The 16,460-nt window shown below is 44.8% G+C and overlaps 1 protein-coding gene across 1 annotated transcript in view; it reads left to right on the forward strand.

Annotated features, from left to right (window-relative positions):
* The first annotated feature begins 357 nt into the window (after nt 1-357).
* Nucleotides 358-16,460, forward strand: part of WNT3 (Wnt family member 3) — a 49,971-nt gene continuing 33,868 nt past the window's right edge. Inside the window, exon 1 of the mRNA XM_075775282.1 lies at nt 358-1,050. Within this exon, the coding sequence (XP_075631397.1) occupies nt 971-1,050 (80 nt within the window). The 5' untranslated portion in view covers nt 358-970. The remainder of the gene's footprint in view (nt 1,051-16,460) is intronic.

The following is a 16,460-nucleotide window of genomic DNA, read 5'->3' on the forward strand; positions in this document are numbered from 1 at the left end:
TTTGTTGGGACTATTTGCAACATGCAACCTCTTTAGAGGAGTGATACTGCTTGTGATTTTTTTTTTTCTTACATGTGTGTTTTTTTTGATATTTTCATCTTTCTGCATCCAGAGATGGGGGATTCATTAATGGGACATCTTCCTGGTCACCTGCTCCACTCTCACCATGACATGGCATTTTTTCTCAATAGAAAACCAGGCTGCCACTGCTTCCCCCCCTCCATCCATCCCACCCACACACTTTGAAAAACCTGGGCAGCGCAGATTTCATTTAAAGTTTATAACCAGTGTTGCCCGTGTGGCTCACCCCAACAATTTCAGAGGGTTATTCTGCCTCTTTGGTGTTCCCATTAGCTCTTGTCTCCTGCAAGGGTTAATGTTCACCTCCCTCTCCATCTAAAGAATAACTTGTCTATCTCACCCCCACCGTGAGATTAAGTGCAATCATAGTTACCCTTCATCCTTACCTTGCAAAGTCTTGGCATGCGAAGCCAGAAGCAGGGTCTGTGCATCCTGGGTTTCTAAGTGAAATTTAAAAAAAAAAAAAAAAAAAGAGGGGGGGGAAGCACCAAAAATCTCACTGCCCCAGTAAAGTCTCTTGCAAAGAGGGTTTGTCTGTGGAAGCGAGGGCTAGAACAAAGTTGTGGGGTGGAGGGGGAGGAGAGCGTGATTGACAGCCCTGAGCTGAGACTCATCCCTTACCTTGGGCCATGCGGTCTGATTGGCTGCCTGCTGACATCCCCAAGCCCTGCACTTTTTAATAGACGCTTTTGGATGATCTACAGGGAAAAGGCTTGGAGAGGTGTGTTTCTGACAAGCCAGAAAGTCATCTGCACTACAAGGGACTTTGTTTCACTCTTTTTTTTTTTTTTTTTTTTTTTTCCTGGAAAGAAGGGGATTCTTCATTTTTCGTACTTAATGTTTTTCTGAAAACTTCGCTGAGATTCTTCCCTTGCACCAGCCTGGACTAATGGATTACCACCTGCTTGGACTAATTTTATCTTTTCTCTTCAATGGCACAAAGGTCTTAGCCGGTTACCCAATTTGGTGGTAAGATTTCTTCCCCCTCTTCCCTCTTTCTATGATTGATTAATGAATTAATTAATTATTAGCTATGGGATTTGTGTATGCCTGTTCCTTCCTTTTCACCCTTCGCCCTGCTGAGCTGGCCACGACTGCATGTTTGATTGTAAGCAGAATTTCTTCAGATATGACCGGTAATTAATGAAAAGTTTAGGGGTTATTTTTAAAGGGCAATGTCTAGTTTTCCTTTTGCGCAAATGGAGTCTTCCCCACCACTCTTAATTTCTCCATTTTCGTCACTGTAGCAATAGGCATTTGTTTTAGATGTAAAAGGATGCGGTTTTATTTTCTTGTGCAATAGGAATTTTGTCTGTTGCATGACTGTGTAGCAGGTATTCTCTTCCTTTCCGTTAAACTGTGATCGATCCTTTAAAAAAATTTAAATTCTATTTTATTTTTGGCTGCTGCAGTTTTTGGACTTCTTTCTCTTCTTTTGTTGTATTCTGTCATGTGAATTTAGTCCGGCAAATAAGCTGAGAACGCAAATGGCACCTGAGAAAATATTCATTAGTAAAATTCCTCAAAGATGGATTTTGTTCTTTTTAATTATGGAAATGTCACTTATTTCCTTGCACCAACAATAAAAATAATTTTAAAAAAGAATTGGTTATATCTTATAATGTGGCTCATAAGAAACCTGAGTTACTTCTTTTAAAAATAAACATAACAGTATATAAATAACTGCATTAACAAAATGCAATTGGAAGCACTTTAGAACAAAAAATACAAAACAAAACATTTCAGGTCATTTGAACACAGCAGACAGTGAGTTGCATAACAGAATATTTCAGTTAATTTCTCTATTTATCATGTAGAATTTCTCATTGGAATAAATGTTGTTAAGTTTCTTGTTAAGTTATGTGCCAGGTAGGGGCTGTAAGCCCAATGGTCTGTGGGGCAAAGAGGGAGATGTTGGAATTTGGTGCTACGGAGATTCTTGGGTTATTTTCACCTTTCCAGAAAAGTCTATTTTTTTTTTATTACTGAATTAGATCCTTTCAGTGCCAACATGGAGATGGCAAGAAGTAGGTGGGAGTGAACTTGGAAATGGACTGCCATGTCTGGGAATATTTAGCAATCAGAAGGGAAAAGACGAATTTTTTTAATAATCCACTTATTACCCTGGACTTTGAGAATGAAAATGTGCAGATCCAGTAGAGAAAGACTGAGAATACAATAAGTCCACTCTCAGGAAGCATTTAAAAGCTACGCAGGTTCATGAAATGGCTAAATCTCAGCATGTTTTCCTGAAGAATTCAATTATTTCCTCGCCCTAAGCGTGGCTGCCTAACTTCAGGATCTAAGCCCAGGCCAGGGGAGCCTTCTGAAATATCGACAGCATCACTTTTTGATTCTTCACATCCCTTTTCTCCTTCATCTGGGGACCGGCGTGTCTGAACGGGGGTGCGCGGCAGGTTGTAGAACAGGTCAAAATCGCATGGCTGGATCTAAAGACAAAAATCTGCATGGGGCAATGGTACCTTGCCGTGACATCAGGTCTCCTAGGGTCTCACCAGCTCCTGACCTGCCTCAGGCTTTGATATTAGTCGGGATTTAACACACAAATCAAGGAGGGTTTTGACTCTCAGTGTGAGGAACTGAAATCTTGATGAAAACGTCTGGCTTTTTCCCCTGTGAAGCAAAAATGTCCCCATGAGCAAAATGTCTCTCCCCATTGTCAGCAGAAGAAGCTGCAGACAGGTGTCTGCCCTATGTCCTTGCCTTCTCCAAAATCCCTACAAGCTCACCCAAAATGAACAATACAGAGGACATGTAAGACAGAAACACCAGGGGCATGGCAAGAAGCATCCACAGGAAAGGAGGGAGTCGAACAAGCTATCTGCAGAATTTCATTCAATAGATCCGAATCTGGCATATTTTTTGGAGATTCTGCCAATACCAAAGTGCCAGAGAGTCTCTGCTGCACTGAAAGGGTGTGATGAGATGCCCCCCGTAGGCTTGAGTGGCTTTCAAAAGTGGCATAGGGTTTTAGAGGTTTCTTGAACGCTGAGGGAGCGGAAGGGCAGAAATATCTGGGCCAGGGCTCCCCGACTGCTCAGGCAGAGACAATGCTTCCCAGAGCACACAAAATTAAATATCTCCTTCAGTCCCACTGAAGGCTTTGAATATCTGTTCTGTGGAGCTGAGATCTTATGTACAGTGTGCTCTAGCATGATGTGATATATACTCTCTAAAAAGCATCCTTTTCCAGTTCTCTTCCTGATCCTCTGATCTTTAGGCAGGCACAGAGCAGACTTTGGGGGATGAGTCCCACTTGCAGGATTCAATGTGCCCCAAAACAGGGGGAGGGAAGCAAAGATGGGGCACAGCATCAGCCCTGTCCCCTGTGCTGGGCGCTGCACCCCTCCAGGCCAGGCTGGACCGGAGATCATCAGTGCTTCCTTATCCTCAGCTAAACCCATCTCTGCTAAATACCAGGCCTTCAGGAAGACTGTTCATCTTGCAGGACCCCCAGACTGCTGACAGATATTGCCCAGTCCTAATGGTGCAATCTTTCTGGGTATTTTTCTACTGTATAGGGAATATTTTGGCAGCAAAATCAAAACAGATCATTTCTGCTTTGGGGTATAAATGGGAAAAAAACATTTATTCCTCTAGTGGGGAGGAATTGTCTGAATGTGCACAAGGAAAAGAAGTTCAATGAGAATGGGGTCTCAGCACCTTGTAAATGGGTTTAGAGGTGGCTGGAATAATCCGGCTGCTCCACAGCGCAGTCAGACAATGCCGGCCAGCACGACATCGATAACAGTGCAGTGGAAGGGATAAAAGCAAAATGATGAAGCTGCTGAGGTTTTGCACTGAGCTGTATTTTTACTGAGGGGCCAGGGAAGGATGCTGTCCATCTGTTCGTATTATCTAGAGATAGCATAACTCAACAGCAACCGTCCAGCTTGCACGTCATGATGTTGGAGGGTGGATCCTGCCCTCGGCCTCGGTGGTGAAATGTTAAATGCAAGGCAGTTAGGCTCAAGCCATCAGCTCTTGGCGTGGGGAGCAGTCTGGACAGACGGCATGTGAAGGGAAGGACTTTGTAGTGCAAATACAGATCTGTGGGGTCCAGGCTCACTGGTGGCAGTAGGAAGGTGCAGCCACTGGTTTGCAAGGCCAAGAGGGGTGTTTGCGGTCCAGCCTGGTTGATTGCTAGCAACTCCCTGACATCCTACTGTCCCCGACCAACTAGCATTTTCCCAGGCAATGCCTGAGCAAGGTCCAGGGGTAGCACAGACTGTAGATGTAACCTTCAGTGAGCAGGGGTGGTATTTTGCCATAGGTCCAACACTTCTTCACATGTTTCCATCATATTACAGCAGTGAAAAGGAGCAAATGGGGCACAGATGGGAAAAGGTCATCTAAATGCTGCCTCTGAGAGTGCTGACAAGAGGAGAGGAAGCCAACAAAAGCTTCCTCAGAAATGTGTCCAACATTTACGCTATCTGGGTTACTGCTGCTAAAAGAGAGGCAGAGAAGACAGAGATGGGGAGATGTGGTGAGGCCATGGAGACCAGGACTGCTGCTCTTCCTGAACCTCCAGGAATGGCATGGATGGAAGCAAAGCGGGCAGCAGGGACGTGGCTGGCACCCCAGCCCTGCAGGCAGCAGTCATGGGTCACACCAACAGCCTATTTTGGTGCCAGCGGAAGGGATGGTGGTGACATCAATCACACCTGCAGTCATTTTTTTATTCCCAAATACTCTCATGATAGCATGGATAACAGAACATATCTGAGTTATTGGGGTTGGGGGGGATCAAGGTATGAAAGGCTGGTCAATGCAGTGTATAGACATACTGATGGATGGGCCCAGAGCTTTCTGGTAATGTCCTGAGAGAATTTAGATGAAAATCTAGCCCATGGCCAGAGCTGTGTCAGTGAAGACCAACAGAGATACTGTGTCCCAGGAAACAACTAGAAACCGCTCCCAGGATGCTAATAGTGCAGGGGCTAAAGAACACAATCAAGGACGCAACTCCACCCATGAACTGAGAAGAAACACCAAATTCTCTCCTCTTCCATAAACATCATCTACCAAGAAGTCTTGAAAACCTCTGGTGTGTCACTAGCCTGGAGAAAGGAATCAGGTTTGGAGTCATTGGTGTAAACAGGGAGTAAAAAATTCAGCCCCTCTTCTCTCATCATTCCTCAAGACACAGTATTACTAGGTCACTGCCCATAACTGAGACTCTCACCAAGTGCATCTTCCCATCCAGCATTTGTTGGCCCCTAAGCAGATGACTTGTCAACTGGAAGAATTGCTTCATCCGTCATATGTTATTTTATTTCTATCACTCAGAAATGTTTTCAGGGGAAGCTGGAGGCTTTGGCAGGTGGCTGAGGATCCTAGTGGCCTTGGTCCCCTAGGAAGAGGCAGATAGAAACTTAAAAACATGTTCTCACTGATTCCACAGTAGCTTCCTTATTAGGAAAAACATGTATGTGAAAACCATTTGCATGTAGATGTAGTTTGAGGTGACATGTAACTTGTCATCTTTAGCTTTCAGTGTCTTACCTTGCTGGAATGAATAGGAGACTTCATTTCCTTGGCAGTCTTGTTTTTCCATTCCATGAAAGTTCAAAACATTTATATCCTGTAGCCCATGTTTTGTTATAGGCATGTGGCCCTCAAAGCTTTGTTCAAGAGGAATAAAAATGCGGTGCAGCATCAGACGATGAGAGTGGATTTCCTGATGCAAATCCAGCTGCTTTGGCACTACAAAGGAAGAAAACAACCCCACGTATTACTTTCCTACAGCTTAAAATGCATCCAGTTCTGGGGAAAAATGACTAAGATAGTGATGGAGTTTGTCAGTGACAGAGCTGACAGCATTTACCATGCAAACCCAGAGGTGCTGCTCTGGCTCCTGGCCTGGCACACAAAGCCAAAACACCTCCACCAGCAGCCTGCACTGGCACGTGAAGCTCTGAACTGGAAGAGTTGACACATAAACCACACGTTGCCTTCTACTGAAGCTGCCGGAGTGCTGTTAACACCCAACGGCGGGTGGTGGGTAATGCCACAGGCTGTTGCCCCTAGATGTGTCAAAGCTTGTCTGCCAGAGCTGTAGGTAAAGCTACCTGGGGATTGCAGTAAGGTCAGAGGTAATGAGGAGAAATGCTGGGGTGACTTGTGGTTGCTCTTAAAAACAGTTGTTGATAACTAGATGGCCACAAACATTCAGGATCTTGTGGTTTTAAAGGTATTCAGCATTTTCTGCAGCCAAATATGACGTGTAGGAATCCATATCACCACCCTGCCAAATGGGATGGTTAGTCCATGCTATGAAAGCAAGAGCTTTCCACGATCAAACTGAAATTCAGATGCATTCTCTGTCCTGTACAGCAAACACACATGGGCAGCCCTAACCATTGCCAGAGGAGAGCTTCTGAGGATGTACAGCCTTGTGAATCTCAACATACTCCAGGTCTTGGCAGATTCTTAGCATGGCCAGGTAGCATCTCTTGTCGGTTTTCTTGGTCCTCTACATGGCAGAGTGCAGTGGAGTCCTGCGTTCAGGAACAGCTTCAAAATACTACTAGAACACAACAGTACAGAGCAATAAGAAATGTACGTATTTCCCTAAATATCAGAAAGTCTCATTCCCTTGAAAGCTAACCGCTCACGTCTCCTGGAGTGTCCCAGCCCCAGGGATCCACTCCGTCCTGCAGGGCCAACACAAGCCTGGAGCCAGATGATCCCAGGGAGAAGGTCTCTGACTAATGTAAAAACTTAAAAGTGTTTCTGCCCTTAAGCCAGAAATCACTGTTACCATTCTTGTAACTAAATTCAGAGGCAAATTTAAGTGGTCACAAAGAGCTTTTAAGAGGCTGTTTAATTGAAAAACTGATTGCTTTTCATTTGAATCCTTCCTTAAAAGCAGCATTTATCAAAGTGAAGCACCTGCCTAAGGGACTCCGTGCAAAAGCACCAGAAATTCAGGGGGGACTTCTGGCCACTTGGTACCCTTAGCTCAGGGCTGACTATGCGGTGTTGGGGATGCTGGAGGCCACCAACGAGCAAATTCACATACCATTCTATATGCTGACTTGCTTCCCCTGCTATGTGTCAACACTCACCTTGATGTGGTCAGGTAGACACTTCACACCCCACCGACACAGTTGTGTGTATGCAGACGGGGAACCGGTGGCGGTGGTTACCACTGGGAATATGAACTCACAATTGTGCTCACCCCAAACAAAGTGTGTGCTGGGCTACACTGGGAGGAGGAGTGTGGACAATCGATTGAGGGGAGCTGTCATCCCCTGCTTGGCATTGGGGGCACTTGTACTACTGTGTTGAGAAGTGCCCCCCTCTGCCCCCAGCTCAAGAGGGATGTAGAGAAACTGCAGAGGAGCCAGTGGATGCTTCCAAGATGGTAGGGATCTGGGGCACCAGGAAAGGTGGTGGGGCCTGGGCTCGTTTAGTCTGGCCAAGAGGAGACTGTCCAACAGCAGCCTATGGCTTCTTGAAGGGCTTTTACAAATATGATAGAGCCAATCTTTTCTCTGTAGTGCCAGACAATATAGCAAAGGGCAATTCCCACAGGCTGGGACTTCAAAGGTTCATGCTTGCTCCAGAGTGGTGCGGCCTGAAGCTAGGTGCCCGTGGAGGTGAGGAGGTTCCCTCCTTGGCCATTTGCAGGACTCAACTGCACGAAGTCCTGGCCACCCTGGGGTGGTGCTGGGAAATGTCTTACTCTGAGCAGGTGCTTGGACTAGACACCCCAAGGGATCCTGTCAGCCATCATTTCTGTGACTGGGATACACCCTTTGCTGAGACCAACAGCAGTGGTACTAAGTGTTAGATAGGTCCTGGATTACTCAATCCCCAGCATATGTCTAACGGGCAGTGGGACCTTTATTAGGACCCTGAACAAAACTAAGCAACTCTCATCCATGTGACAGCTCAAGTCTTATGATGGCAACATAGGGCCCACATGCTACACATCTTCTGTGCCCAGATATGAGTCATTGCCACTCCAACTACGTCATGACAGGTCTTTAGCTAATGCTTTCTCACCGCATTTATCTTGACTTTGTTGCTCTCCAGCTCCTGCCCTGCAACCACTGCTCTACTGGGTGTGTGAGCCAAGGAGAGATGCAAGAAAGTCTTCAGCCCTTCCTCTCTCCCTGTAGGCACAGCCCAGACCTGGGCAGTTTGAACCCTCAGAGGACATGGCTCTAAGGTCACTAAATTTGACTTTTAAATTACACTTTCATAATTTAGCTGACACTCTGAGGGCACTTGATTTCCACTGCTGTCCTGGAGGCCCAGGGCCCAGTGAACACTGCCCAGGTCTCGTAACCAGGAGGTAGAAGATTATCTTCCACCTGACATTTGTGATAAGGTCTCAGTGATGCTGATCAGGCCTTTCCACTGACAAGTCATGCAGTTCAACCTGAAGTAGTGGCTGGATTTTTTATGGAAAAGCAGGAAAATATCCAAGTAGCCAATATATAAGAACTAAAAAGTTAACCTTAAATATGAAATAATAAAGATTAAAGAATTGTGCTATGTTGAAAATATGCAGATATAATGCACAGCATTTTCAATTATCTCTGTCAACTGAAAAGTGTCTTCATCTCACGTGTGCTACAGATCTCAGTTTCTAAGGCTCACCAGCATCTAGATGGACAGCCATCTAGAAATACACCACATCTGTTCAGACACAGAAGCTGTTGATCCATCTGCTGAGAGACATCTCAGTGTGAAGAAGAGTGCAGTACCCCCCTTGTATCATGAGAACCAAGCTGCCTTAATCAATGTATGCTTATCATACAAAAATCATAGTCAGTTGAGTTAGCAATGGTATTTGTTTAGGTACATCTCACTGCTAAGGCTCTCTTAGCCTTGTAGATCCAATTTGCATGACTTGTGTTGAACCAGAGTAGTATCTATGGCAATTTGGCTCAACTTGAGCCTGTTTTGAAATTTTTGCCAGGCCTGAGTGAAACATCCTAGGCATGTCTTGTAGGAGTCTTAGCAGCTGCTAGTTGCTGTCTTCCCACTGACTGGTGGTTGGCTGGTTTTAATATGTGATGGCATATCAAATATGGAACTTTTCTGAGCATTAAAATAGAAAGAATTCTGGATTCAGAGTCCAGCTATTCAGCAATGTGGACACACCCAAAGTCCTTCATGAACGTCAAGGCCTTGTGCATCCAAGAAATACTCCTGGGTAGCTGTTATCATTTTTATAATATTGTGAGGCTCATACCAAAGGCATTTTGAAGATGAATTCACGGATTTTATTTGTGTCCATATGGATAGGATCATGTCTCAGGAGATACGGTCAAACCTGGAAGTAAATGCAGTAGGCTGGCATTCCTTCTTTATTTAAGCACACTCTTACTCTGAATTTCCTAAAGACATTGGCTCTAAATGGAGCTTGTAGTGGAAATTGTGCACAACCTGGCGTAGCTCTAAAAGGTTGTAAAGTACTTCTCAAAATAATAATCTATGGCAAGAGAATTGCAATGGGATTTCTCGCCCAGAAAGGAAGGATCCTAGCATATGCAAATCACCAAGGCAGTCTGCTGCTGATAGAAGGAAACTACCTCTCTATAAGGCAGACCTCCAGAAAGTCTATCTTAGGTCTCATCTTGGAAAGGCTGAAATCACCGGGTCTCTCTCCTCCGTTGGTAGACGGAGCCACCCAACAACTGCAGATTAGACACCTATTTTCCACTGGCTGTTGTGGGGATGAGACAAATCTGATGTTCACCAACTCCTGCATATGTCCATAATCTCATTCTTCTTCAGTTCCCAACAGCCCTCAGTGGCTCAATCAGTGATTTTCCTAAAAGATCTGAAATGGGAAGGATTTGTCAGGAACTTGGCGGTATGATGTACATATCCCATATGTAGACAGTTATAGCTCTTGTTCCTTATATTACTCAAAGATTAATTTTAGCCTTCTGTTGCAGATGCAATCTTATTTTTGCTGACCTGATCTGAGGTTCATTTTGTATCTAAAAATGGAAGTAGTTTAATATTACTCAAGTTTGGAGGTAATATTATAGCGACACTGAATGTAAATAAAAGCTTCTGATGGGGGGGGTGGGGTGGGAGGGGGCGGGTATCAAGCAATATTATTTAAGGTTGTTTAGACCATATCAGGAGTGTGACGTGGTGAAAACCACATCTCAGGACCAACCATGGCACACAGGATGAGAAACATTGTGTTATGATTTAACACTTAGTGCCTTTTTCACACTGTCTGTGCATTGACTGCGTGTGAATTTACAGCTTTTCCTATGATAGTACCTGGAAAGAAAACTTTCAACTAGGCATATCTTGAGAGTGCCCATCTCTTCCAGTCCAGGAGCACTGTGTTTCTTACTATTAACTCTGCCTAGGAGCGTAGCCAGGATTCCTTAAAAATTCCAAACTAACCCCAAAACAGAAGGTATTTGCAAACCACTAAGACAGTGGACCTTTACAAATACATCTCGTCTCCCTTCTCTAACACATTACCCTAGTTAGACGATGCCCGTTTCCAGACCACACATCCATCCAGCGTATTTAGTAGACAGATAGGCTAGTGCTAATGAAGGTTAGTCAAGAAAATCTCCACCATCACCTAAGAAAGAAACTGTGAGCCATCCTTTGCTGAAAGGGCTTCTACTACACAGGCTTGAGACATGGAATATTTACCCCGTTACAACGAAAACGCTGATCATCAGGACTGTTAGTGTAGTTGCTTTGCCACCTTTGAAAACATGAATGAACTGTGCTTTGACAAGCAAATTTGCTATGATAAAAGAGTCAAATGCTTTCTAATTCCTTTTCTACAGATAGATTTCCTGATTTGCTAATTGGTCTTTTTCACAATTCTCTGAACCTATCTGGTTTTAATTAATCTTACAAACCTAATCAAGTCTTACTGGCACCTTTCCCACCTTTCATTTTTGAGTGAGAAACACTTTCTCTGAGCCACTCTTGCATTGCATTGGCTCAGACACTGGAGATCTTCCTCCACCTTTTCAGCAAATAGATCCTCCGAGTTGAAAATGGAAGGGGCTGGTATTAGCTGATAAACTCTTGATTCTTTCATTCTGATCCCATTTCTATGTCTCGTAGTCATTCAGTTTTCCTGCAGTTACTTTCTGGCAATTGTGAAGAAATATAATTAAGGAATTTGCAGTGATCCTGGAAAGTGTCACAGGGGTTTTTCACAGCTCCAGTGGAGCCCTAACAAGTGCCACTCAACTCCTTACTCCTTATTCCTCTCCTCCCGCTGGAGACGTCTGCAGCGCAGGTAGCTTCATCTTAGCTAGTTGCCTTACTGACAATGGCACACTTGCAGCATGGGTTTTACTTGCAGAGATCTGAAATGAGATGAGTGCCTGTTTTGCTCCTTGGACAATGGTGGACAACCAGGACAATGGTCTCAGCTGAAATGTCTACAGTCCAGTAGATGATTCCCATCATCTGCGTGTACAATACAGATGGGTCCAGACTTATCTGTAAACCTCACAAAATTATTTATTTTCTTGTAGGAGTTATCATTTCAGCCTCCAGCCCAGACTTCAGCCAATAGCACAGATACCCCATGCCTCAGCTGTGCAATTTCCTCATCACTGATCTGTTTTCCACCTGATTTCCTAATATGTGCTTCCTATGATTGCTGATGTTTTCAATAGTTGTGTTTTTCTTTTGTTTTCATTCTTGCAAAAGATTTTCCTTTGTCTTTTTAAATTCTGATTATTGCATTTCTCTGGCCTTATTATCTTTGTAACAACCAAATCACTTCTAATAAGTTCTTAATGAAATCCATCTGATTTGTTTGACTAGCAGTTTATGTAGTACACTGAGTTATGGTTATCTGTGTATTTTAACTGTTCATTTCAGTTTGCTCATTTTTCCTGTAAATCTCCTAAAATTATCTCCAGAAACAAAGATCTCCTTTGTGGCTTTTGTGGGGTATGGCCTGTTGCTTCTGTTTGGTCGAGAAAGCTGGAAGAGTCTGGGAGCTGATATAAGCCCTTACAAAAAAGGGAGCCTTTGCCTCAAACGAAGCAGCAGTGGTGCAATGTTCAAGGTCATGGTTTTGGAGATGTGAGTTCTAACAAAACCCCTGAAGGACTCTGTGTCTGTGTCTGCTGGGGCTGTGTCTGCAGTCTTCAGTCTTATCATGGACAGTGGTCTTATAGCTGGGGGACAACCATTATTGAACCTTTGATCAGGTAAGTGAGAGCTTGCACAAAGGCACTACAATGAGAATTAGGAACAGCCAGACAATAAGGAGACACACTGGTGATAGTGCTATCATCTACACACTAAATGACCTAGTTCTTGAAGTTCTTGAAAATCAGCCTTTTATACCCAGAGGACACAGATGAGTCTTCCCAGAAGTTCAGAAATTATGTTACTCCATTTAGCACAGCTGTTTCCAGAGCCAAGGCAGACATGCATTGCCATGGTGGTGTCTCCCACCATACCACTAGTACTAATGCTCCTCCACTTACTGCACTGCAATAACGTCTTTTGTTTAGTCCAGTGCAGGAGGCCTGGCTCAAAGGAGCGCAGTAACATTCATAACAAAATGATCAATACAGTATCCATGGCCTGAATGATCTACGAGTCTTGTGTCTTTGGTGTCCAACCCTGCCTGAGATGTAGTTGTGCTTCTCTCTTATTCCATGCAGCCCAGCAGCCCTGTAATTCAGCAGCCAGAAAGCTGGACTGTGAATCATGGCTTGGTGATCGCTGGTGAGGCTTGTCAATGGATGAGGTTTTGGTGGAGAAAACACTTGAGTTCTACTTTGAGCCTTGAGACCTTGGCTATTAGACGTGTGTTGGTTTTGCTGCATGGGTGGAAACCATACATGAACTGGAAAAACAGCTTTCTGATGTGGTTTTGAATATTGTGAATTCAAGGCTTGCTGGTGAGCCATGAGAAATGAACAATTGGGTGAAAAATTCTCCACAGAGTACTGGAATGACTTACATTAAAAAACTTTTCTGTACGAAAGGCTGTAGGTGTTCAAGTAACATTTGCTTTAGGGTTGTGTTTTTAGCCTTTGTTTCTTAAGTCATATCAGGCTCCAGGGTATCACTAAGGAATTTTCAGTAATAAGTCAACAGTCCAGTTCTGCCTGGCCTTACACATTATATCACCTAATAGTGGGTCCCCATCCCTCCACCGAGTTCCCCAGGATGCTTTCAACTGAGTTCAGCTCAATATAGGTGGTATTGGCCGCCCCAAAAAATGCCAGATTCCCAGTGATTAAAAAGAAGAAATTTCTGGGCAATAATCAAATCTTTAAGATGGATATAATTTTTCAGATTGATTCTTCTCTATTCCTGACTAAAAAGTCTAGGAGAAAAGGATATTTCCCATGGCTCCAAATCAGATTATTTGTTAAAAAATATGGAAAAGTTTAATTACTTTATTTACATTGGTAAGGAGTTGGCAGTAGAGTTTTGCAAGGACGCACACTGTCATAGAATCATAGAATGGTTTGGGTTGGAAGGGACCTCAAAGCCTATCTAGTTCCAACCCCCTGCCATGGGCAGGGACACCCTCCACTAGCCCAGGTTGCCCAAAGCCCCATCCAGCCTGGCCTTGAAGACTGCCAGGGAGCCAGGGGCAGCCACAGCTTCTCTGGGCAACCTGTGCCAGGGCCTCACCACCCTCACAGGGAAGGATTTCTGCCTCACATCCCATCTCCATCTCCCCTCCTGCAGCTTCAGGCCATTCCCCTTGTCCTGTCACTCCCTGCCCTTGTCAACAGTCCCTCACCAGCTTTCCTGTAGTCCCTTCAGGGACTGAACTCTAAGGTGTCCCCAGAGCCTTCTCTTCTCCAGGCTAAACAAGCCCAACTCTCTCAGTCTCTCTCCGCAGCAGAGGTGCTCCAGCCCTGTCGCCATTTCTGTGTTCTCCTCTGGACTCACTCCAACATCTCCATGTCCTTCTTGTCCTGGGGACCCCCGAGCTGCATGCAGTACTGCAGGGGGGTCTCACCAGAGTGGAGCAGAGGGGCAGAATCCCCTCCCTCAACCTGCTGGTCATGCTGCTGGTGATGCAGCCCAGGACACGGTTGGGTTTCTGGGCAGCAAGCATGCATTGCCTGCTCATGTTGAGCTTTTCGTCTACCAACACCCCCAAGTCCTCCTTAGGGCTGCTGTCCATCCATTCTCCTTCCAATGCAATATGTCCAACATATATATCAGCATGTCATTATTTCAGTCCAAGGCTCATGCATCTTGAGGTCTGTTAGCAATCTGATCATTGATTTCCCAAAAATGTTATATACAAAAAGGAAAAACACACAGACAAGCCAACAGCAACAAGGAAACAGAGGTGTTGAATGGTTTCAGAGGAGGAAACAAAACTTACATTTGCAGCTTGGAGAAAGACAAATATGAGTTAATCCGATATGGACCTTACAGATCATGAATGATGACAAGAGTGTGCCGAGGAAAATACATTTATTTCTCAGGATATAAGAACCTGTTGTGAGTTAACCCAGCTAGGCAGCTAAGCGCTGCATAGCCACGCACTCCTGCCAGCAGTATGGAGAGACAATCGGAAGGGCAAAAGTACAAAACCTCATGTGTTGAGACAATAGACAAAGCAAAAGCTGCACCCACAAGCAAAGCAAAATAAGGAATTCATTCAATATTTCCCATCAGCAGGCAGGTGTTTAGCAGGGCTCCCTCACATGCAACATGATGACACAGGAAGACAAACACTGTAACTCCAAATGTCCCCACTTCCTCCTTCTTCCCCCAGCTTTTTGTTGATTGGTAATTTATCACACAGTGGGGCCTCTTCAGCATGACTCACCTCCTCTGGTGATGCTTCAGACTTTCTGCCTTCTGGCCAAAATTTCTGTCTTCTGGCCAGTCTATGATCACTTCCAGGATTCCTGGGTCGTCAGGGTTTCCTATTCAAGCCCATTGCGTGTGATCCACTTACTCCATATTGCATCAGTTTGCATGATGTGTAGAGGAGACCCTTCCTTTGAACATCCAGCACAGGCAATCGAGGTGCCAATAGGAGCTGTGCTTCAGAACCATCTGCTTCTGAAGTGGCTCAAATCCCTTCATATGCTGCTAATATCTCTTTTTCGTTTGGAGGGTGTAAAGCACATTTCTCACATCTTGTTCTGTCTGGACTGGCCCAAGGGCTACCACAAGAACTATCTCCTGTTTAATTTCTTCAAAGGCTTGTTGCTGCTCCCCATTGAAATTACTGGCCCTTGGGTTTAAAATTAACTGAGAGAAGTGTGTAATTAGATTGTGGAACTTGTTCCCAGGAAGCACTGTGGAAGCTACATATGCCATGGGGTGAGAAGTGGCTTGGAAAAAATTACTGAGAATCACTCCACCGGTAGTCCTTAGCATGATAGTCCAGAGCTGAGCTTCAACTTAGGAAATCCCACAACCCATCACTGCTGGAACCCGTATACACTGGGCAAAGCCATCTTGCCTTGTTTCACATATTGTTTCCCTACACAGCTGAGATTGCTTGTGAAGGAGGCAGAACTCTGGAATACTGACCTTTGGAGCAGACCCAGTGTGTCATCTGGTTCAATATTTTCAGCAATATTCGTGGCAGTTTGTGTCTCACATCTTTCTAGAGCCCAGTACCCCTCCACCCTGAATGCTGCTTTGCTCTCCATGGAAAGAGGATGGCAGAGGCATAATTTTTCACCACAATAAACCAGCAGGACTAATTCTACATCTGGTTTCCAGAAGATTCAATTAATCTTTTCCGTGTTGTATCTGACGTAAAACACTTTAAGATCCAGTTCATCCAGATGAAACAGAACTTGGTGCCTTAGTCTCAGCTATACTGCCCAGGATGGGCAGAGCCAAGCTCAGTGCAAGACCCTGGCACCCTCTGTTTCCTCCTAAGCCAGGGTATGTCCTTTTTGGGGTAACCTCAGGCTGCTTATGGGAACAGAATCAACCCTGTTTTCTTCAGTCCTGGTCTCAGGGCACACTGAAGGACTCTCCAAAGAGTGGCAGCCCAGGCATCCATCTTAGATCACAACCCAAGCTATGGGACAGCTGGGTGGATGTAGTAATTCTCATCCGCAGCATTCAACTGGATGTTCCCATAATATCTGAGCATTGGTCAGATGCTTTTCAATGCCAAAGTTGATGGCTAACAGTGGGTGATTTACAGACAGATGGCACTAACCACTTATTAAGGTTCGCCACCACGAAGGGCTCACCAAAGTGACACCCCAAACTGGAAGCATGTGGAGAGGACTTGGCTGACCAACAGGGGATGAGCAGCATCCCTGCTGGCCTGGGTGGACAGGTCTCTTTTCCTTCCCTCCATTTCTGCAATGCCCCATTCTGGACTGAGTGTCCCATTACCTCCTCCTCCTCAGTGGGAAGTA

This window comes from Balearica regulorum, chromosome 24, assembly GCF_011004875.1.
Source record: "Balearica regulorum gibbericeps isolate bBalReg1 chromosome 24, bBalReg1.pri, whole genome shotgun sequence".
In the NCBI taxonomy this organism is placed as follows: Eukaryota; Metazoa; Chordata; class Aves; order Gruiformes; family Gruidae; genus Balearica; species Balearica regulorum.